This window comes from Pholcus phalangioides, unplaced genomic scaffold (genome assembly GCF_987345545.1).
Source record: "Pholcus phalangioides strain wild (caught in Gottingen) unplaced genomic scaffold, Ppha-v1.0 ptg000007l_1, whole genome shotgun sequence".
NCBI classification, from domain to species: domain Eukaryota; kingdom Metazoa; phylum Arthropoda; class Arachnida; order Araneae; family Pholcidae; genus Pholcus; species Pholcus phalangioides.
In genome coordinates this window covers 27,951,431-27,976,941 of record NW_028301600.1, presented here as the reverse complement: position 1 = coordinate 27,976,941, position 25,511 = coordinate 27,951,431, and the positions used below count along the sequence as shown (strand labels likewise).

Below are 25,511 nucleotides of genomic sequence, written 5' to 3'. Positions count from 1 at the left end.
CCACAGGCGTGCGTGATGTGCGTCTGCGCTGAAATTCTAATCATTTGCATATCTCACCTCCGCTAATGCATGTTGTAAATTTCATATTATTTGCATGCTTCCTTCAGGGTGTTGCATTTACGGTGGCCAGCAGTGTATATTGATTTAGAGGGATAATCATTATCTCAAGAGGTGGAAGCTTAATAGTGGACTATAGGCATTTCCAAACAAGCCTTGAAAAAATATTGTGGTGGGATTTATCATTACATCAAGTTCTGTTGTAGTGAGGTTTCACTGCAATAGAAAGTATAATCTATCAAAATTATATGATGAATTTTTTTTTAATTTCAACTTCAATTTATTAATATGTAAGGTTAATGAAAATAATATGAAGTAGCATTAAAAAATCTGAAGATCAGTTTTTCCCTTGAAAGGGAATGCAAATCATGTTGTGCAAATTGGAATCACATTGTACGATGTCTATCTACATAACTCTTACAACTGAGTTAATTTTATAGAAAAAGAAAGGGAATATAATATGCTGCTCTCTTCGAAAAGAATTCATTCAATGATCAAAAAAAGACAGACAGTGTAAATTTTTCTTGTTTCTGGAGCTGTTTTTAATTTTTTTAAATTCGAAATCATTTTTCTTGCAACTTTGAGAGGGAAATGCCTCGTAAAAGACAAATTTATCTGGAAACATATATTTTCAGTTCCATATAGCCTTCTTTGAACCATATTTTTTTCTCGTGCTCCCCCCGTCTTATCCAGGACCCTTTACCCTCACTCAAGCATGAGACCCTTTATACTTATCGAATTGAATTTAATCAGAACTAAATTTGTAATGAACAAACATTTTAAAATAAGATCGACCTCTGTGTCAGGCATGGTGGTAAGATGCTTGTCTATCACTGTGGAGGCGGCTGTCAGGGTCCCAGGTCCAAACTTGAGGGAGGATAATACATAAGATATTTTCCCTAATGAACTTGAGGCGACCACCGATAGACAGCGTCTTCATTTCCAACTCATCTCATTAATGGCAGTAAATTGAAATATAACGAGGTGCAGTAGTGTAGTCTAAAGATGCAGGCATTTCGCCTGCATCTTTAGACTGATTTTGTTTTCACCCCATGAATGCCAGACGGTGATAGCATGTTGTTTAATAAAAGTATTTAATTATTTTCAAGTTTTATTCACGGTTTTCTCTTCGAGTCACAAAGTCCAGTATGCTCTTAGTTTGAAGTTTGTGCATAAAAACTATTTTTTTTTTAATTTTTGTAATTATTTTACTCCTTCACCCCTAATTCACTGCTCATAGGCAACCTAGAGCCATTCTTTGGTGGTTTAATCTAGACCCCCCCCCCATAGAATATGGGTATAAAGATGCCTTCAGTTTGATCCTCACAAGCAGTTGATGGGAGAAAATACCTTAAAATATTTTCAAAAGATTTTGAAAAAAAAAATCTAAGATCTGTCTTTTTGGAAAATATGAAAGAAAAATTTCAAAAGCATCCAATGATGTTCCAAAAAAAAAATTCAGGAGATATCAAAGACTTCGCAAATAGAAAAACGGGGAGGGGTGGAAACTTTCAAAATGTCTGTGCTGAGAAATATTCACATCACAATTCTGTCTTAAGCCTGGATAACACTATTAAAATTTCATAACAATTCTTTTACAAATGCAACCAATAAGCTGATCGGTTGCATTTGCTCGAATGTAACCGATAAATTTATTTCTTGCTTTTTTCAAGTTTTATAAAATAACTTTCATAAACCTTTTTAGAGTGAAATCCCATCCTCAGATTAGTTACTTCTGAAATATAAAATTTCACTTTTTTTTAGTTCATAGACTCAATATCATGTAAAATATATATGTAGGTATTGGGGTGGGTGGGGGTGGGACACCAAAACTATTCAAGTGCTTAGGGCCTTCAAACGTCTTAATCCGGCTCTGAGTGAAAGCCATACTTGGATAACTTTTTTTTAATAAAATTAAAAAGAAAAAAATAAATATTTAAAATAATTTTAAAAATTTAAAAAGAAAAAAAAATAGAAATTTTTAATTTAAATTTAAAGGGCGCGGTAGCCCAGGTCGATAAGATACTCGCCTAAAGTACCAAAGGATGTTAAGAGGTGTCACGAGTTCGATACCCGGTTCGTCCTTGTCAGAAAACTTTGCTGACACAGGGGTACAACAAAAACGGAGACATGACCGCAGAAAAAACTGCTACCGAAGGGAGTCCCCCCATTGAGGGGTTAGCGTGCCAACCTCTCAATGAGTATAAAAAACAAGCCTGCCGTTCGGAATCGGCAATAAATTGTAGGTCCCAGTCTAATTAGCCCTCGTGTGCAGAAAATGACCATGGTGTGATCAAAATGATCAAATTAAGATAAAGTTATTAAAGTGTTTAAATGAATTACAGTTTGTAATGAATTACAGAACAGCTTGTAATTTTACAAGTTACATAGATCGCAAATTTTATAGTGTTTTTTTTTTCTTTAAGAAATAAAATTTCATTCCCAATAATGGCCACTTCTCAATAGCGGCTACATTTTCCATGGTTCCGTTAGTGGCCGTTGTTGGCAGATTATATTGTATAAAATTGTAAAGTATGGACAAAAGGCAGTTAAAGTTGCTATATTTCCTTTATCTCAGAAGGAAACAGAGGGATAGACGTATGTGGGTACATCCTATTGATGAACAGGGACCTTCATATGGTATTTTTAAGGGTATTTATAACAAATAATTAAAAAAATTCCATGCAAAATCATCTTTAAATGTAGCCAAAGATGCGGACGAATTCTACCCGCATCGAGTGAATAGCTCCATATAACCTAATGTACAAAACCTGTGTAAACCGTACAAAAACCGGATGAAGATTAATATGTACTGTGCAATATTCAATTAAATTAGAAGCGAACAAAAAACAACAACAACAACTGCAGTGAATATTCACCCGTCTAGTCAAGGGTACTTCAATAGGAACAGGCACAACTCCAGCAGTAACACAGCCAAAAAATGCACACATAAATGAGAGTGGATCACTGTTTGGGTAAACCAGAGCAACCTAAAATACATACACAAAAAAATATGACAACATTTTCAATACAGTAACTGGCTGGACTTTTTCAAATCTGCATGATTTTTTTTACCCCAATAACGATTATTTTTCATTGAAATGTTGCATTTAGATCATATTTTTAAAATAAAGTCATTAGCAATGAACTATCTTTAACATATAAGTTTTGCTTCTGAAGTTATTTTTAAAATTTAAATGTATAATATGATTGTATAATAAAATGAAAACCAGGAAAACATTAACAGCCTCTCTTGCAATCACTGAAATGAAAAAATCTTATGTTAAAGATGCATAATTTTTTTCACCACTAAAACCATTTACATAAGCTATTTTAAAGAGATGAGGGGGAAAAATTGTCACAGTAAAACCCTTTTTAATGGAAGCAGGCCTATAAAAGAGGATACAGTAGTGAAATACGATGAAGATGATAGTTGATGTTACAAGTAAAATCAGAAATTGTAGTACAATCAACATTATAACATTCAATTTACTGAATTCTTATGGTATACATCAGCGATGCTGCTGATGCACTATAGCGTGACAGATACCCAGAATTTCGGAAAAGGTGGCACAGAAATTTTGTTCATGTATCCTTCGGGACGCATTCTTCCCTACTTCCAAGAAAAAAAGTTGACAGAAAAAAAACGTCTCCACCTTTTTTACTTTCTTTTTTCTTCTTCTCTCTCAACCATCTATCATGATTGTGCAACCTCGAAAAGTAGTTTTACTACTTTGAAGTACCAATGAAGCATTTTACTGTACTGTATGGTATTGATATGCACGTGGGTTGTTAAAGAATAAGATGATGGATATCTAGTTGTATCCCTGAATAAGGGGCCATATACTGAATTTTCAAATTTCTGAGTTTTCACTCCCCTCCAGTTACATACCAGAAATTATGGAACCCGGCTATCTACCAGCATTCAAATACAGTTGCTGTGGTGGTCAAGTAGTCATAGTGATGGACTCGCATCATGAGGATATGGGTTCAAACCCACCGTCGCCATAGTGGTGGTCAGCTGAAGTTGGTTTCCTGTGGTTCTCAACTTTTGTAACAATAGTTAGGAACCTTTGTGGAATTTGCCAAACCTGCCTCTATCTCTTAGTTATGCTGGAATGTCGCACTTTGAGGTGCAAATGTGAGCCTATTTCCCCATCAAAAAGTCTCACCACAGAGAGTAACAGGCCTACAACGATAAATTATTCAATCATTACACTTCACTCACAGTTAGAAAAACTGGTGGCAGACGGCAACACTACACATAACAAGCATTACACGGAAGTAAACTTCACGTCAGGTTTCTCTCACTACATGTACACGCACATTTCCACATGTACCAATTCATTAGAGGTTCTGCAGAGGAATATGGACGAGGTGCATGTGTGGTTTAGTAGTAGTAGTAGCATTCAAAGACAGCATCCATGAGGCATAAATTCACTTCATACCTACAAGATTGCAAATGTGCATTTTTTGAAAAATCTTTTTTGGAATGCTTGTTTGAATTGTAAAAAAATTTCCGAGATCGTTGAGGGAAAAAAACCAAATCTGCAAACCCTACCTTGAAAATTCACAGTTTGTCATTTAGCTGCTATGTGAGAGTCACTGTTTCACATTGCGAAAATCACGGGTGTATACTCAAAATTGGCTTTTGGGGGGGCCACAAGGATTTCTTCCACAGAAACTATGGGTCACTAACCTTTAAAAAAGAATTTTAAATTAACAGATAGTATAAGAATGTATTTTTTCTCAGTATTTTAATTTTCTAAAAAAAATTTAAGAATATTTAAAATTTTTGATCTTCTTGGGGGAGGCACAGGCCCCATATCCTCCTCAGATTTTGCCTTTGGTGAAAATCTGAGTTTCGAACCCGCGATTGTGCAGTGGTAACTGGCTGAAAATATGATTTTTTAAGGTTTTCAAATTTTGAGTTGGCTCTGAAAAAAAGCCTTGGTTGTCCCGACAATCACACAGACTTAGAACACAAATATGTATACATTAAATTTTAAATCCACACATTACCAGTTTGGAGAATATAGAGCACCACCTACTGAACACAAAACATGCCAAACACTGGACACGCACACTGTTTAAGTTTCACCAACACAAATCTGACATAGCTCCCATATTCAGGTGTGAAAATATGTGGTAGTTAAATGGCGACAGATCAGAGTGATGGACCATCAGGGAGGGAAAAGAATATCATTCCACCAGGAAATTGCTTTGCAAGAATTTATATGAATAGAGAACCAAAAGATAATTGTCAGAATCTCATTTGTTTTAAATTTAATCACAAGATATTATTGAAAGAGATAAGGTTTTTATAACCAAATGGAAAATAAATCAGAAGGGAATTTATAGATTGATTTATTAGTAAATGTAAAAATATAAATGTAAGTGTGCTTAACTTTTAATTACAGTGGATCATGCTTATATCATTTTTTTTTTAAAGTAATAAAAAACGTTGTACGCAGGAAAATGTTTTAAATGGGAAATCTTAATGAAAATTACTTGGAGAGAGTTACGACCATGAAAGTAAGTTGTACTAAGGAAGAAACCATTCTAAATGGGAATGTTATAAACGGGATTGACACTGTATATTTGTCTTAGATTTATTACATGTGTTAAATTCTCAGTATTAATGGGCTGCTTTGCAAGCTTTTTCTATTTTTCTACTAGTAGACAATGAAAGTAAAAGAACCTACTTATAAGCTGGTAAATTAATCTTTTTTTTCATGAACCTTTGGATAGAACATGTTTTTAGAAATGAATTATTTGATTCATAGAGAGATGCCTTTCTCCTCCAAACCAGAACATGGCCCGCCGCTGTTTCAATGAAAAGATATAAGCAGGTGATCAAAGACCTGAGGCCATGCTGGAAAAAATTCACAGAGATATCAGTGAATGATGGGGAGAGAGGGGGGCATACCTTTTTTTGAGAGGGACCCAATTTCACTCAAAAAAAACAAAAACAAAAAAAAACAGAATCCACCAATAACCCGGGTCCCATACAGCGGTATCTCTGATGCATAATTAAAAAATATACAGTGAGAAAATGTAAAATAAAACATCATAATGATTGCCATATTCCTGTGCATAATCCAGCATGTTGGAAAAATTCAGGCACACCAAATTTTTTGATGCGGAATAGTTGGCGATTTCCAGCATGCTGGATAAAACAATATTTTCATATATTTCAATTTATATATATATTAAATTAAATTTATCTTATCAACCACTTTCTTGTATCTATCAAATATGTATTTGTTTCTATTTCTTGAACTTTTTTTTAAATAGAAGTGGAAATTATTATTTTTTTGGCCTAACTCCTGTTTGTTTAGTTTATGTTCAGAACTTACTACTACAAGTAATTTTTTTTTAAAGATTCTCATAGACAATTTTCCAGTGAATTATTACGATCATCATTAGGCTTTTATGTCTTGAATCATCCATATTGCACAAACTTTAATGTTTAGTCCACTTAATAAAAAAATTTTAAATTTTTGAAAAACGTTGATAAGTTCAGCTTATTGTTCTCCCCAGTTCTGGGAATTCTTGTTTCATCTTTTGATCATCAACTGAAACTTAAAGAGTCTTGTTTTAGCCATTAGTACTCTGTCATTCAAGCATTTTTTAATTGATCTTTTCTGTTTTAAACACTTGTCTGTTGTATACTCAAGTTCTCAGACATTACACTGATGTTTCCATCAAACAAAATTTTGAACAAACATTCAATCTGAGAGAGAGAACTGAATCATGTTATCCATGTCCCTATTCAGTCATAGCTGAAAATTGAATGTATGAAAAGATACAAAAAGACTATTATTTCTGATAACTTTAAAAAAAATGTTTTGAAATTGTTGATTTTAATGGGCATTAGATATTCTTATCGTGAGCTAAGGTCAAGTTCAATTGAGAAGATGGGCTACATAAATAAGCATTGTATTTTAAATTATCAATTAGAAAGGATTATTAAGTACAATTAAAAAGAAGAAAATTACCCCAGGCTGAAGAAAGTCAAATGCTGAAAAAAATGGTTTGACTTTCCAGCATACTACTCAACCTTGTAATTTTCCAGCATATCCCAAAATACTTGGGAATATTACATATTTTATACCAAATGAAAATAAAATTGTGTAAATACAGAAGTCTGAAGAATAAAAACAATTTCATTAATCTTTTACTATACATACCCTGTCTCCTGGTTTTATTCCTGTTTCACCTTTTTGGCCAACTTTATTGAGCAAATTGTAGGCAATTTTTTGTGATCGACTTAATAGCTTTCCTGAAAATGTACTTAAGATGTATTTAATATGTCTAAGAATATATATTCTTAAAATACATTTTAGTTCAAGGCTTGACCACCAGGTTACCACAGTGACTATAAAATCAGTATTGGTACCTGAAATCTTCTACATTCGAGTCTATGCGAGTGACACAAAATTTTCTGATTTCATGATGCTGTGTTTTTTAATATAAGAAGGGGATGTTAAGTTCCGGAAATGTCGAAAACACATTATTTAGGACAGTTTTTCTTGAAAATCAAATCATGCTTGGCTCCTAAAAAATTTGGCCAGACTCTACATTTTTTCAAAATTTGCAGAGCCTTGTTTTAGTCTTGAGAACTATAAATAATTTTCATTAGCCTTAGGATTTGCATGGAAATAATTTAATATGAACGAGAGCAGATTCTTGAACGTTAATGCGTAGAAGATTTCAAATGCAGATTGTTGTAAAGAAGAAATGACCAAAAGTTTTCTATTAACCCTTCCTAAAGCTGAGGGAAGTATACTTCCAACCTACTTATACTTCTTAAATACTCCTTTGGGAAGTATGTCACACTATAACAGTTTGGGCTTGCCATTATACGAGTCCAATATATTCAATAAAAAAAAAATTGAATCATTTACTGGTATTCTCAAAACAATAATAAATCACAAAAAAATTAAGCAATTTGAAAAAATATGACCCACAAAAGTGTTAAGTGAATTTACGATCTATATAATGATTTTAAGTAAGATAAATATGTTAGGAGCTTAAATGATCAATATAATAGTCTGCTAGAAGTACATCTAGTCCCTTGAGGTCACGAAGTGGGTGTATTTTGTATTGCTGTTTTAGATTTTACTGGTTTTTTTTTTGGGGGGGGGGTTTTGTGCAATTCTTATTCTCAGCCACCTCATTGGGCATTTTGCCTGTTGTGGCCTTGTATTTGCATTCATTTTTTATCAATTAAAAAAACAATACATAACTGTGATGTCGAAAAGAATACATGTACTCTCACCTAAGTATAGTTTTCTGACTTATATAATACAATGGTTATATGTTAAGGACACAATAAAATTATAGAAATAATCCTTGACACAGAACCATAACTAGAACTTTTGTAAAGAGGGGGAAAGGCAAATGTTATTTTGCTAGCCCCCTCCAGTGTTAAAATATGATAATTTTATTACAGTGTTTTTTGTGTTCCCCCCAAAATTTGCTGCCTCCCTAAAGTTTGTCAACTTTGTACCCACTCCTAGTTCCTGCCCTGCCAACACTATGAGTGATTATATTTATGAAACAAGGGGGCAAAACTATTTATACATTTTATAAAAGCACTGAATCAACTTTGTGCAAAACAAAATTTTTACCGTAAACAAGTTCAGGAAGTGCCTCTGAACATGAGGAAATATTAATTAAGAGAGACACTTTGCATAAAAAAAATTTAGTTTTCTAACTTTACCATTTCATGGGTTGCGCTTCTAAATTTATTGAATATTCTTTTCTTAGTTTTTTAAATGCATATGTGTTTAATCCCCCTTCCCCTCGAGCCAAGATTATAATGTTACTTTGCAGGAAAAACTTAACCCCCCCCCCCCAGAAGGAAAAAAAATCTGAAAACCCCCTCCAGAAAATTCTCTGTACACCTATGTGTGTATGACATATACATTGATTTTCTCAAAAAATGGAGTAGAATTGGAAGTATATTTTTCACTGTTGATATTGAATTGTTATATTGAATTCCAAGGCAATTTGAGATAACCTATGTTTGTAATAACAAAGATCAATCACCATATGTTAGAGGATTTCCTATTTTTCCACTTGTATCTAAAACTGTTGCTGCAGGTGCTTTGAATGTAGCAGATCCATACCTTTTGATTGCAGCCTCACATGTGAGTGGCAAGCCAGAGGGGACCTAGATAACAAATAAATAATAGAGAAACTAAATATTCATTATAATGAAAAGTGAATGAATAATAAAGAAACATTTTATTACTCTTTTTAACCAGTCAGATGTCCAATTAATTTCACCCTTTTCCCTTTTTTTCCTTTTTTAAAAGTTTGAAGTTAGTAAAATAAATTTTCCTGATTAAAATTTTTTATTAATATACATTTAAACTGACTTCATGTTCTTAACTGTTTTTCTAAATCAATAAAAAAAGATGATTGAAATAATTACTAATTAGTATTTAAAAATTGAAATAATTCAATTAAAAATCAGCACACCGGCATATGCTATTGTAAACGACACGTTAATCTATGACAAAAGTATCTGTAATAAAACTATAAAACTAATTGAAATATTCTAATAACAAGTATTTCATGAATAACAACATGAAGTTATGATATTCTCCACCTTTTTTCAATTCAACAAATATAGCAACTCTCACTGAATACTAATTTCTTGCATATAATCCATCATAGTGTGGCTATGGTCCACACAAGGATAGGGCTCCGGCCTGGGATGATTCTAATTGATTTTTTTTCCACATTATGGAATTCACTATAAAAATGCCCATGAAAAATAGGGCCTTAGGACCATATTTTTAGGGCCTAAAAATAGCCAAGTAAGAGGCCTAAGAGGCCCTTGCTACAGAATGTGGGGCCATGAGAGTGGCATCATACAATCTGCAAGCGCAAATTTTACTATTTTGAAGAAAAATTTCATTGTGTGAAATTTTTCCCCATGTGAAAATTTTATTCATCAATAATGAAATCTTAAGAAGTAAAAAGAATTTTTTACCATTTTTTTGAAGAAAAAAATGCTCATTTTTCTTCTGTGATTCTTTACACCATCTATAAGTCTTTAAAAATTATTTTTCACAAATTGATGTTTTTTAAATATTTATTTCTATTCCAACAAAAAAATCTCAGAAAAAAAAGTTGCGGATAAGATGTGCGACACATAATTCGCACAAAAAATTCACTTGTGTAATGGCCGTAACTTACATGGGCCACTCTAATTGAAGTTAAGATTGAAAATGAAACTTATTTTCTTGTTTGATGAAATATAATTGCTCTAATTTGTTTCCTTTAGACCCACACATTTTTACTCACTTTTTTTAAAATTAATCCATCAGCTTAATTCATTACAGATTAGGGATCTCTAGGCCCATCATCTCTTTTGACAGGGCTACAATCCTGGGGTTTGATATTAATGTTATTTTTTCTTCTTCTATGCAAATTTACTATAGAGAAGTCTGTGAAAAATTCTGGCCCGAGGGTCTGTCCAAGATTGCAGTCCAAGAATTGAAACACCTTTAGTTCCCGTCAAAGTCTCCTTCACATTAAAATTACTTGCATTCGTAGGAAAAATGAAACAAAACATTCTTTACAACAAAAGAAAAGTTTTGAGAAGAAATTTAGAAAATTTTCAGAGCCTCGGATCATCCAGAACCTCAAACTTTCAAAACTTACTGTATATAGAAAGAGATTACCTTTCAAGTAAAAGAATAAGCATAAGTAAAGCAATGTGGATACATCCAAAACATGGTGAAAACATCAACTATATACATTTTATAACTATATGAAGTTCCTTTTTCAGTAGCATAGAAAACAAATGACAAATGTTCAATGCATATATAGCCCCCAAAACAGAATACGCCAAAATATGTGATGTACGTTGCAGAAAAATCAGTGTTCTGTAGAACAATCTGGAAAAATTTTAAGAAAACTAAAAAACACTATTACAGAAATTTTTACCGCAGAAAATTTCCAGTCAGTCGAGGACTCATTGCAGAACAATGCAAAACATTCTGCTTTGAGGTATATAGCTGTTGTTTTCAACATATTTTGGGTATGTTGCTTTACTTATGTTTATTCTACTGTACATTCAAAATCAAGCCAAAGCAATAAAACATCTTGGATAAGAAAATGCATTCACCCAGCAGGAAGCACATAGCACAATTTTAGATATTTCGTGGTTAGCACTTTGTTTCACCTCAAACACAGGGAAAATAAAGTGTTTATCAAACTTTGACAAAGAGCAGAACAATATAGCATAATGCTTGGGTGATGGTATTAATGCTTTAGCAATACCAGTAGGCTGTTCACATCATGCAATAGTGATTGAGCAAAACAGTGAATGATGTCTATCTTTGACAATAGTATACAAAGTTTATCTCACTTCTAGAAACTTAAACATAATTTCTTTTTCAAAATTAATTTTAAGTAGGCAATTGCTGTAAAGAAACAAAAACTCACCAGCAGTTCTTCACCAGTAACTGGAATCATTACGTTCCCTTCTGGTCTGGGAGCGTTAGGATCTAACTGTTTTGCTGCAGATCATGTAAGATAAAAATAAAATCTACAGTTAAAAAACCTGATATTTGACAAATTATAATTTCTTATTAGTTCAAAAGAGAAACTAAAATTTGAAATTTCAACAAATCAACTCAAACTAGTCACTGACAATAAAAACTATCTGTTATTAACGTAATTTGTACATTTAATCTTTTCTTGTAAAAAATATCATAATGAGGTTCTTTATCTATATGATAAAGTTAATTTAACAAAATATGTTATATCAAATAATACTTGTTTATCACCAGTATTCTCTATAGGAATCCAATTATCTGAGAATATTTTAATGTTAAAACACATATACAGGGTTCATAGCAAACAGAGAATATGGCATTTTACTCATGAACCGTTGATCTTAAAGGCATACTTCCAATTAGAAAAAGTTTCCAAATAATGTGTAGATAAATCATACTCAGATACATCATTCATGTGTGTGTGCCCCATAACCCAATTAGAAAGTTGTTGCCTTGTCTCTCCTAATGCTAACTAAAAAAAATTCTATGTTTCTAATATTCACTGAGATATTTGAATTTGAACATTGCTTATTATTTCTAATTGAAAATTTAATTAACTAGAATAGATTTAGATATCCAAAAAAAAAAAAAACTTCCTAAAGCCGGTCCACACCCTCAGCGTTATGCTGCTCTGATTGACAGGAAAAACCAGTATTGAAGTATGGCTAGCACAGCGCAGAGCATTTTAATGGTTAATTTTGCATAGCTGTACCCCAAAATCAGGTTTTTTACAGATCAAAATAGTGTAGCCAGGACATGGCTTAAGAAAATCAACATGAAGAAGAAAAATCTGTACAGTTCATATCTTCAGAATTCACATATTTTTATTATTATTTTTTAATTGTGTCAGCATTCTCATAAATTATTCAGGTAATTATTATTACCCTTTGATGAAAGGTTAAATAATCATCTTTTAACTCTGGTCAAATTATTATCATTTGATTAAAGTCAACTTTGACTTTCAAAAGCTTTTGATTTTTAGAAAATATAAGCTCAAGAATTCAAACTCCAAAAAATTTACAGTGAAATCTTTATATAAAGACAGGGCCGCAACTAGATGTTTGGTCACCTGGGGCAAGAGTGCATTTTGATGCCCCCTTGTAATGTTGAAGGAGAGGTTTCAGAATAAAATTTGCACTGCCTCGGGTCCAGCGCCCGGGGCACGAGACCTGCCTGCTCCCCCCCTAGTTGTGGCCCAAGCAAAGATATCATTGTAGAGGGATTACCTTTATATCAAGGGGCAGTATTATAACATGCCACCATATTTATGCTGTTGTTGACATCTCGTCTAAATTTGCATTGGTAGTACCACCAGGAAAAAGAACTTGTATTTATTCGTCACCAAAAATTATAACTAACTAGTTGATTATTTAAATTCAGTTACATGTTTCACCTTTTGATATCACAAATATAAATGATTTTCTATTACTTACAAATACCTGTACCTCTGCACAACATCTTTATTACTTTAAAGATCAATATATCAATAACGAAGAAAAAAGTTTGCTTTACTTTAAACACATGAAAACACACATTACAATTGATACAACACAACTTACTCATTCTGACTTCAATCTGTAAAACAATATTTGAACACTTAACTTACTTATATACATAGGAAATTGAACCCAGACCTACAAAGCTGAAGTTAAGTGCTCTAAATACGCTATAGTCACAAGCTAATGCTAAAAACAGACTATACAAATACAACGTCACGACAGGCAAAATGCCCAACGAAGTGACTGAGAAAAATTTACCCATAAGAAATATGGATGTCACATACTTCAAAAATACAGCAACCCAATTAAAAATGGAATTACAAAAACTAGAAAAAATATACAAAGTGATTCAGAAAAGATGGAGAAAACTTTAAGTGATCGTACACATCAATACAAACAATTGTCATCAAAGAAATGTGTGGTCTAACATGAAACGCAAACACGCTAGAGCATTTCGAAACGGCCATTTTGCAAATGTTAAAAAGAACACACCATGCATGCAAATGCAACCAGGGGAAAAAGAAGAAACCGTATGCAAACTATCTTTTGAGCAATTATTGTAAATCATTCATTAAAATTTATTTTTAAATTATACCTTATTCTTGTGTTTTCTCCTCGTATCCTTGGTTTTACTATGTTGTGTCCTGTAGCATGTTTGCATTTCATTTTAGACCATGCATTCTTTGATGAAAATTGTTTGTTTTTGTGTGTACTACCACCTCTTACAACTTTTCCCCCATCTTTTCTGAATCACCGATAGTATTATAGTGTTTATCACATAGTAGTACAGTATTTTATCATGTATATGATAAAATACTATACAATGCCCATAAAGAATACTTATGGTTGTCTTATTTTAAGTATGGATAGCTTCTCAATTTACCCCAAACGTGTTTATCGTATTTCTTTTTAAACGTGTCAATTGTGTTAGCATTTGCTACCTCCGGGGGTAAGCTATTCCATTTATTAACAAAACACATTAACACACACATTAAATACTACGCTGTATGGAATATTTGCCTTTTCACTATCTTTCTATTTTCCTTAGCTACTGAAGAAGGAACTTGATATAGTTCCGAAACACGTCTAGCTGTTGTTCTCTTCGTATTTTGGGTTTACTGACGCTGTTTCCCTATGTATATCACCTCTCTCCCAAAAGGAAATTTATTTCTACTTAGTTACTTAGCCCAAAAACTGTATAATTTAACAAAGGTTGGTAATAAAGGTTATGTTAACTTAATATTAGATTTTTTTCAGTTGTGGTTTTAAAACAAATCAAAAACAAAACTTCACTAACTTTCAAGCTCAGACTCATCATCAACATAAAACTCAGGTAGTGGTCGTCTTTTAGGCCTCTAGAAAGCAAAAAAAAAAATTTAAAAAATATAATTTTCACACAAGTTTTACTAAAGAAAAGTTTAACTAAATTACACAGTCATGCAATTTCATTTCCTAAATTCAGTCAAACCTGCTTATATTTTGCCAATTAAAACAAACCCATTTTTACTTTTTGTTTAAAAGTTTAATGAACACTACTTAGCTAACATCATTATACAAATAAATACAAATACAACACCACGACAGGCAAAATGCCCAATGAGGTGGCTGAGAAAAAGATGCCCACAACAAATATGGATGTCATATAATTCAAAAATACAGCAACCCAATTAAAAACACAATCACAAAAATTATAAACAATATATACACATGATACAATGCCCATAAATAATATTATGGTTGTCTTATTCTAAGTATGGATAGCTTCTCGATTTACCCGAAATATGTTTATTGTATTTCTTTTTAAATGTGTAAATTGTGTTAGCATTTGCTACCTCTGGGGGTAAGCTATTCCATTTATTAACAACCCTATTAGAGAAAAATTCCCTGCGACACCATAACTGTGCATTGTCCCTTACCAATCGATACTGGTGTCCCCTTGTAAAAGCAGTCGATTGGCGGTGTACTAAAAGTTCATGGTCCATCCTATCCTGGACACCTGCACTCATCCAATGTAAACATATTTAAAAAATGAAGTCTTCCTTCATAACTCAATCCCTGTGTGCCAATAAGGACATGCGTAGCTCTTCTCTGCACCCATTCAACCAAGTCTATGTCCCTCTGTAGGTATATGGTCTCCAAAACCTTACAGCATACTCCAGTCTAAGACGAACTAAGCCTCGAAAAAGTGGAAGAATGACTTTAGAAGAACGTGAAGAGACCTTTTTGAAAATCAAACCAAGCATTCTATTCGCTTTTTTGACCACCGCTGAACAATGTTCAGAAAACCTAAGCCGCTCGTCAATGAGAATTTCCAAATCAGTGACCCTAGTTGCATCCAGGATAGCAACACCATTCAACTCGTAAGAGAACTGTGGGTTGTTCGAACCAAAGTGAGCGACCATGCACTTGTCAACACTAAATGTGCGGATTCATTCATTTGCCCATGCTGCAATCCTGTTTAAGTTGCTCTGGAGCAACTCCCTATCACTTTGATTCCCGATTAACCCCATTAGTTTCATATCATCTGCGAATTTGCTCGCAATCTCATTAATACCCTGATCGAGTTTATTGATAAAAAGTGAAAAAGTATGAGGCCAAGGACACTTCCTTGAGGAACTCCACTTGTGACGTCTGTCCAACCAGAGAATTCCCTTTTTACCATAACTCGTTGCGACCTATCTCTTAACCACAATTCTATCCGATTCAGCAAGTGTTGCCCCCTATCCTAATCTCATGTAAATGCATCAAGAGCTGATTATCCGCCAATATATTATTATCGTTTATCCACTTCAGAAACTGCCTTTTGATGATAATCTCCAAAATTTTCGAGAGGGAGCTTGTCAAACTCACTGGACGATAATGGGACGCAGCTTCTCTACTACCCTTCTTAAATATCGGAACAACATTAGCAAGTTTCCAATCCCTTGGGATGATACCCTCAGCAACACTACTCCTGTATATCTGTGCGACTGATCCCAACAATTCATTAGCACATTCCCTGAGGACCTTGGGATAGATACCATCTGGTCCTGGTGCTTTGCTTGCACATACATTTCTTAGAAGATTTAGGACCTCCACATCTTCCACTTGAATATAGTTGAGTGTTTTATTGCCCCATGCAACACCCGTATATTGAATATCATTATTTCCATTAAAAACCGAAGCGAAAAAGTCATCGAAAGGACTACACATGCCTACATTGCTCTCTAATCTAGAGCCTCCTATCGAGAGGGAACCAACTGTCCTCTAACATCCATTATTGACGTATCGAAAAAATGATTTTGGGTCAGAGCCAATGTTATCTGCCAACCTCTAGATTCAACTTCCTTTTCACTATCCCTTATCGTTTTCTTCAACACTCTTCTTTCATCAGTAAACAATGATAGTCACCTCGTCCACTTTTATACTCTCTGAATGTTCTTTTCTTTTCAAGATAAAGGTTATGCACGCTATCCGTGAACCATAAAGGGTGCGATGTACAAACACACTTTTTTTGAACAAAGGGTATGACGTCGTGCAAAACAGAGGACCGCTTCATACTTAATTCTTCCCACTGATCTACCACCCCTCTACTGATTCCAACCGGTCTTTGGAAACTTCCTCTAACCTTCCTCTCAAAACATCAAAATTACTTCTCCGAAAATAAGGAACCAGTCTCATCAACCTTACCCAAGGAAAAGTTACAGTGAAATCTGACGATACGATAATCACTGAAAGAAAACTCTTCCCCCACCGAAATATGTTTAACAAGATCCTCAGAACTAGTAAGAACCAAATCCAAAATAGCAGTACCCCTATAGTGGCTGCTGATACAGAAAATTTTCGAGCACCAACTTGAGAAAGTCTCTTTCATAGTGATCTCTAGATGAAAGGTTCTCCCAATCAATACCTGGGTAATTGAAATCCCCAAGTATGATAACCCTCTTACACTTACACATATAGGAAATTTCATGATGAAATTTGGCAATGTAGTTTGGATCCCTATTTGGTGGATTGTTACAAATTCCAACAATAAGTTTATGATGTCTTTTGTTTTCAAGCTCAACCCATATAGTTTCAATATCACTTCTCTGCATGTTAAACTCTCTAGCCTTCAAACATGATTTCAAGTATATCAACACTCCACCCCCTTTCCTATCAGATCTATTTCTCAAAAAAGCATTATATAGATGGATTATAAATTATGGATGATTCATTTGATGTTACTTATCGGTATACATCTTTGCGTAATTTTGTTAAAACCATGTGCTCCCCTAATTGTTTTGAGCAGTGTAGATATTACGAGCAAACAACGAGAAAGACCATCAAACAGCTTTCATTAGGCTAGGTTGATTTCCCTATAGCCTGAAGGAAAGCCAATAAGCAAGGAAAAGCATAAGGATATCCTATCTATTTGTCACCTCATACCAAAGGATGCTTGACTTTTCTATAAGAAACTTGATTCCAGTACTGGGGGAAGATGACATAGATGGTTTTGGAATTGCAGATTTCACAATAAATAATGAATGAATGGTAATGTATTGTTTCAAAAAAAGTAGCATTCATTAGTTTTATATGTAAAAGTTCAATAAATTTTGTATCAATGGGAATTGTGTTTTTTTCATATTAATCAATACATATGCCATGTTTATATCCAATGACCTATTACAAAACTTTACTTGGTTCCTTTTAGATAAATATTAACTTGAAATTACTTAAAGAGGACCAAAAGCCTTTTTCTATGATGAAGCTATGAGGGGAGGAAGATATTAATGATATGCATAACAGTAAAACAGCTTAATATGCACCTAAAGTAATTGTAATACTTTTTCACAAAAAAAGTTTTTATTATTTTTAAAATTGAAGATAACTTTAGATAACTTTAAGAAGATAACTTTAGATGGGGTAGGATATGTCTTTTACCCTATAGCCAGTCCAGTATTTTTTCATTGAACAAATTTCTATAGCCATTGGAGTCAATAGAAGTTTTGGGAGTTCAGAGTGTCCAGAAACAAAGTTTCCTATTGCTGTTTGTAACATTTGTTTATCTTGCCAGATGGGATTCAAGCAGACCTTGCTCATCACAACATAGCCTAATGCACTGCTGTGGGATATTGGGTGCCACATACAAAGAGAGACCCATGTCTCATCAATAGTCAAAGTATAATTTAAGAAAATTTTATCCTTCTTAAAACACTGTAAATTCAATTGGCGTACCAATGCTTGATGTTTTGCTTATGACAAAGTCAGCTCATAAGAAGGGTCCATTTCACAAGTTTTCAAACATTTGCAATTCATCAATCACTGCCCCAATGCCTTCAGTATACAGTGAAATCTCAATGTAACGATATTCTGCAGACCAAGAAAATGAATTGTTGTAGGGGTATTATTGATATAGGTGAAAGTTTAATGTTAGACTATGGGCATTTCCAAACAAGCATTGAAAAAATATCAAAATATAATTGTAGAGGGATTTATCATTACATCCAGTTTCGTTGTAGTGAGGTTTCACTGTATTCAAGTAATTGGTAATAACCCTGAAGCTCTGGTTTCTTCAAATAAAGTCAGACTTTCAAAGTTATTCTTAATTTTCTTATTTCTTCTTGCACCACTTTAATACCCACAGACATGTGTAGTGTCTGTGGGCTCCCTTGATCCTTGGTATTCATTTTTTTATGTTGCTTTGAACCAAGGACTGTCTGCCAGAATTTTTTGACAAGTTTGAGCGAGTTATGCTCATGTTTTAATCTAGAGACGTATTAACTGGGAGGGCTAAGTGGCTATACCAAAGTGACAAATTGGTGGTAAAGAAAACTAAACTACAATAGGAGGTAGGTGGCAAAATTGCAAAATCATAAATCTGCCTCTGCTTCCCTCCATTAAAGCGAAAAACTTGATGAAAACTTAGAGCTGGATGTTGGAAATCGAAACTAATTTTTTGGCTTATGTTCCATACTTTGCATGCTGTTGAAATGATGTTCAAACCACTTTTACGAGTTCCTCTGTTTCAGTAGATATCACTGTGTTTGCAACTCAAACCAATTTCACATTTAGGAATGATCAAAAACATGGATGTAATAAAATTCTAGATATCTTCTTTTATAGATAACAAAATTCTCCCTCAAATTTAGCACTTTTCAACTATGGCTACCTTATAATGAAAACCTTGTACATAAATTTTTTTTCAGAAATGGCTTTTTGATAGTTTTATAGATTAAGAACATCATATCTCATCAATTACAGCTGTCAAAAACAATATAAAGCAGCACCGATCTGCCCTCTATAGAGAAAAAAAGGTACCACAATATGTGTGTTGTTCAGTGGGAAGTCCCACCTTTCTTGTGCTCTTCCTGGAAAGTTGGGAATTTTTGATGTGCAAGGTTTTTATTATAAGGTGACGCTATGTTATTTGATTCCTTACAACAAATAACTGATTTCATTGAAGCATGGCTATAAAAAAAGTCAATTGATTTTCTGTCAACAATGTATAATTTTTTCATAGAGTTCTTTTTCTACCTCCTCTACAATTTTTCACACAAATGCTTTAATACAATTAATATTGACTTATTTCCCCTGGTAAATATTCATCTGTACAGTTTTGACTTATATAAATTAGTCATAAACCTATTGAAGTGATTTTCTAAATCAATTCACCGACAGATTGCTGCAAGAAATTTATAAGGTTCCTTTCCTGAGAATTAGACAAAGGAATCATTTTCAACTCCTTAGTTAAGACTCTGACACTGATTGTTGTGCCCAAGATGAATAACTTTGAGAATGTCTCGAGGTGGGTTCCACATTGCTCATGAATACTCACTGCTTAGGCTCTTTGTAGTGTGGATGAGATGAAAATTCACAAGACTACTTTACCGCACACCAACTCTAGTCCTACATTGCCATGCAGCAATTTCCAACCAGTGGAGTTGGGTGGGAAATGAAGGCGCCACCTATCGGTGGTTGCTGAAGGTTTGGTAGGTCAAGAACATCTTTCTAATGGTCTTGCCCAGATTCAAACCTGTGAACCTTGACAGTAATAGATCAAATTTGATGGTAATGAAATTCACAAGAATAGACCAAGCACCAGAAGAGTCAATGGCTTGTCGAGATCTGTCTATAGTTAGTACATCAAAAAGGCTTCCTATCAAAAAGTCCTCACTTCAAGTTGCGTGGACAACGCAAAGCATTAAATTAATTATCCTCATCAGATGACAGATCCTTATCTTGCATTTTCACAATTAACCCCTTCTCTTTCGGCTTCTCCTGAGCCAAAACTTGATGGTGTGGATATACAACAAATGAGTGCAAATAAAAACATGAGAATGCCCCCTTTCCAATGAGCATGAATAGTGAGGATTCACTCAAGGGCAAAACATTGTATAGTAACTTTTAAAACTGAAGCTATATTATTAGTTGAAATAATATAATCTAAGAAATTTGATATTTGAAAGAGTTGATTATCAATGATTGTGAAAAAAAAGAAGAGAATAATGGCCCATTTGTATTAATTGTAGTCAATAATAGCATGATTAATAGCTTAGTTGTTAATTTAATAATTAAACCAAGCCATAATATGCACATTTTATATTACCACTTTAATTGGCAAACATTAAAATATGCAAAGAAATTTTTTTGAGGAGTTATATAGAGTAAATGAAGTGTTCTTTCTTGAATGTCAATTATATAGCAAATAAAACTATTGCTAACATTTGAAAAAAATATGAGATGTTACCTGTAAGCAACATTGCCAACCCATTAGCAAGAAACAAAAAGGACACTAAAGTTGTCTCTAAGCCACTGCTTCTCAACCTGTGCTTCTGCAAACCACCCAGGGGTCCATGAGTACTTTGTAAGGGGTCTGCGATTTAATTTTCATTTATTCCCATTGCAATGAATGACATTTTGTGCTGTAAATTTAATTTTTTTATATGCAAATTACAAATACATATATATATACATTTTACGTCTGCAACATCAAAAAGGTTGTGAAACACTGCTCTAAGCAACACCGACAGCTCATTAACAATATACAAAAACAAAACAAATATTACAAGATTCATTGAAAGACTGGTTATTTATGGAGATGAAGATTACAAGGAAGAAAATTCCTCACTGCCCTCACGGGGATTCGAACCCTGGTCTCTCGCTTACCAGATGAGTGCTCTACCATCTAAGCTATGGAAGCAGAATATTTCAACCTTGGAGTGTATATATATGTTGAAAGGAAAGGCTCTGTACATGAATGGTGGCAGAAATAAACTAATAGCTCGTGAATGACATAGGCCACCAGATAGCCACATGCATATAGAGATGTCCTTTCCACTTGTTAATACAAGATTTATTGAAAGACTGGTTATTTGTGGACAAAAAAAACCAAATATTGCCTGCAAGCAAAATTGGAAAAATAAGGAAAAAAAACATAAAATAAATAAAATAATAAAAACGATATAATAATAAAGACGATATAATAATAAAAAAATCAGCAATGTCTCTTTGGTAGATGTTCAGGCCAATGGTCATACGAATCATATCGAGTGTCCTGTTTAGGGAATAGTAACTTCATCTTAGATTGTGGTAACAAGTCTAAAGATTGCCTATGACTTTTTTTCTGCAGTTACTAGTATTTACTATCTTGCACAACTCAACACATTCCGACACCAATTCATTAGAAATTCCTCAGAGGAATGTTCACGAGGTGCATGTATCATTAAATAGTGGTAGTATAAATGCAAACTCTTGGGTTAATTTTTTTCCCTAAAAAAAAATCAATATTTTTTGTTCGAAATTAGGACAAACTCTTTTCTTTTGAAGTGTCTTGAAAGTTTGTATTAGAAGCGTGTTCAATTACAATCATTAGTAAATTTATAACTCTTTGATTGATAAAATTTACATGTGAAAGTGACAGAAAATATTGTTCAGAGTTGCTTCATCATTGTCATATGACCTACTGTCTATAATACTTATAACTGGCAATGTTGCCCACAGGCGACACATAAAATATGTATAAATTACATAGACTGTAATAAAATAAAAATATCATTTATTGTTTGAAAAAGTAATTTTGTATCATTGTTTTGGAATGCACGTCAATATTTTTCTTTCACGTGGGATATTTCATTCCGAAATCAAAGGGTTAAGAAAATCGTCATCATTTGATTATGAAAAAGGAGGAGACACGTGTACTTTGAGCCATCTATTGGCAATTATACAAACTTCATGCACAGTTCACAAGTAAAAATCAAATATTTAGGAGTTGCTTAGAAGCATCAATACTAGAATGAGCTCAAAATACAAAATGCCTTTACTTGAAAAACATAAGAAATCACATAATTGAATAAAGCAAGAAGATATAATAATCAGTTAATTTCCAAAAAAATTAGAAGGCCACAACAAAGAGCTCGGGGGCTACAGGTAACCCATGCATTAAAAAATTTCAATATATTTGATGTATGCTATACTAATTACAATGTGATTTCATGATTGCCAGCTTTTTCATATTCAGAGTAATGTGGTAAAAAATAATTGAATTTAACAAAATATCCGCTCACTTTAAGAGTGCTTAGTAGCTGCTGAATTTTGGCAGATACTTTCCATTTTCCAGTTCCTACAATATAAATACAAAAAATATTTACATTGAGCATACATATTACATATTCAAGTTTAGATTTTAATAAAGAAAAGTTTTTTTAGCAGTATGAAATGAAAACTTTTCTGGTTAGCAATAAAAGCATGCTGTTTTCTTAGTCTCTAGCAGCATTCATAATTTTTTTTATTATAAAAAGTGGAAGCATGTAACAAAAATAAATTACATGAAATCAGGCTGTTAATTAAAATATGTGTGAAACATACTAGTGTAATGTAGATCTTTATGCTGCACAAAAAACATAATTCATAGGTCTTCATACACTTCTCTAGATACTTTTACAGGGTAACCATATGCCTCCATTTCAGGTGCTCAAGTACTGTATACATACATTTTTAAGACTTTTAGATTTTTGATAATACAGTAATTTCCGGTAAATAAGCTGCTGGATGTATAACCAGCATATGTGTGTGTGTAAGCGAGCAAACATTTTTATAGAAACATCACTGCTTTTTATACACAGCAACTTTGCATGTGTTACAGTAAAGGTAATATCATCATCTTGACAGTGGAACTTCAGTTGATGATTGGTTCGGTTAATGAGCAATTCGCATAGTGAGCAAAAATTTTGAACAAATTTTTATTTGATTAATGAGTGATGATTCACATTATGAGTAAAAATTTTGAGCTTTGTTTATATATTTTCACATTACCCCAACTAAGCTGATAATTTTTCGCTTTCATCAACAGAAGTGCTGTGAAATTGTGGGTAATATTCTTCCCTACAGTTTTTGATCAGCGTGCCTAACTCAAAAACAAATGTGACTGTTTACAATATGAAACTAGATATAGCATTGTAACCACACGTATGTGCACGCTTGAAGTTTTTTTAATTCTGCTTGGAGAAAACTTTGGGCTGATTGTATTATTGACTGTGACATTGAGTGGCTAGCTCATGAACAAGGGCCACCATTTCCCAAGAGATTGTGTAATTGGGGGAAGACCGAGAGACTGGAGGTGCATGAGCCCGACATTCAAGAACTAGTGGAAGAACATGATCATATCCACAGACAAACTGATTGATCTCCATTGCGCGCAATAGCAAGAGCTTATGCATGTAGAGCTTATTATGATCTTGCTTATTATGATTAACACAAGAGAGCTTATTATGATCTCATCTGAGAAAAACGAAGAGAGAAATGAGAAGTCCCTTCACTTCAAATGAGATTGAGATGTGTAGAACGTGGAAATCTGTGCAAAACTTTGTAGAAGAGAACCCCCCTAAATAAAGCTGTAGCAGCGTGAACGATAAATCTTTCCAACGACTGTGTGATTTCCCATTTCCGAAAAAAAACCAAAAAAAAGAGACAAAAGCAAGTGTCATAGATAGGATTCCATTTTAAAGTCACACAAAAAAGAATAACTTTACAGATGGTGAATGCAGTGCGTAAGTCATTCTAAACAGTAGTCCTCCTCCTCCACTCTGGTCTTTTAAAGTAAGTTAATTTGTAAACATTATCGTATTGTATATTTTATTTATAGTGTTATTATTTTTTAAATATTTTATTGTATTTATTATATTACTGTGTTAAAATATTGAATTAATGACGTTTTTATTAGTCATTTTCATGTAAAAGAATAATTGTGTAACGAATTATCCAAGTTTCTATTATTTCCTATGAGGACGTTTGATTTGCATAATGAGCAATTCAGATAACGTGCACGTTGTTGGAACGAATTAAGCTTGTTAACTAAATAAAGTTCCACTGTATATATATATGCTGTATTATTATGTATAATATTATGCAATTATGCACAATTCCCAGTCATTATGAATAATCATCAATCATTTTTGTCAGTCTCTTTTCAGTCAGCTTTTCTTCTCTCTTCTTTTGCACTAATCAAAGAAATGGCACCCACCTGCACCGAACTTGATAAGCAGATTACTGCTTTGGAGAAGAAGCTGTCCGCCGTTGACCAAAACGAAGCGAAGCTAAGCTGGCTATATTGAAATCCGTTATTGGAACTGGTGTCAAATCCATGAGCAAGAAATTCGAAGAGTTGAAAATAACCATTAGGAAATTACAAGACTGAAATAAGGGACTATGGGAGGAGAATGATATGTGGCACTAAAACCAAATGCTGGAAGATAAGCTTGAACACATGGATGCCAATGCACAAAAGAAATAACTTCAACATCTGAAATGTTCTTGAAGGAAAAGGAGAGGACACAGATGAGATAGTTTTGAAACTTCGTGAAAAATGGAGGTGAGAGTAGACAAAAGCAACATCAAAGCAAGTTGTTGTCTTGGAAGCAGAAAAGACAAAGACAACGGTCAAACAATTATAGTCGGTTTTGTCAACCCTCAGCACAAAGAGCAGAATACTCACTAAGGCAAAAAAAAGCAGTCTACAGCCAAGGATCTTGGATTTCTGGAAGCGACAAGGATTTATTTTGGTAAGCACCCGACACCAAGGAAGCAAGGGATCTACACCCTATCACTGGCAGCAAAGATTCATGACTAGCGTTTCTTATGGATGAAGAATGGAGCAATCTACACCTGAAAGGAAGAGGAGAGCAGAGTGTTCCAGCTATGCTCCAAACATTATATAAAGGAGGTCTACGAAAGATGTGTTTGAAAGATAAGTATTTTCTCAAATTTTTCTGATGTTGTGGAATTTTTTCAGTTAAATTTAAAAACCTAATAATACAAGTATAAATGGTACAAACTCTTCATGGTTAATTAATTATAGGAATTTTAGTATTAAGGAAGTTTATCCATTATACCAGTGGTATGCAAACCGAGGGTCGCG

At 33.5% G+C, this 25,511-nt stretch overlaps 1 protein-coding gene across 4 annotated transcripts in view; it reads right to left on the bottom strand.

Moving 5' to 3' along the window:
* The window catches only part of DIP2 (disco-interacting protein 2), a 234,904-nt gene that overhangs the window by 85,658 nt on the left and 123,735 nt on the right, over window positions 1-25,511 (bottom strand). For all 4 annotated transcript variants that reach the window (XM_089232966.1, XM_089232964.1, XM_089232962.1 and 1 more), the window contains exons 7-12: window positions 22,663-22,718; window positions 14,436-14,493; window positions 11,527-11,600; window positions 9,115-9,238; window positions 7,251-7,342; window positions 2,937-3,047 (exon numbers count right to left, since the gene is read on the bottom strand). In XM_089232966.1, the coding sequence (XP_089089092.1) occupies window positions 2,937-3,047; window positions 7,251-7,342; window positions 9,115-9,238; window positions 11,527-11,600; window positions 14,436-14,493; window positions 22,663-22,718 (515 nt within the window). The remainder of the gene's footprint in view (window positions 1-2,936; window positions 3,048-7,250; window positions 7,343-9,114; window positions 9,239-11,526; window positions 11,601-14,435; window positions 14,494-22,662; window positions 22,719-25,511) is intronic.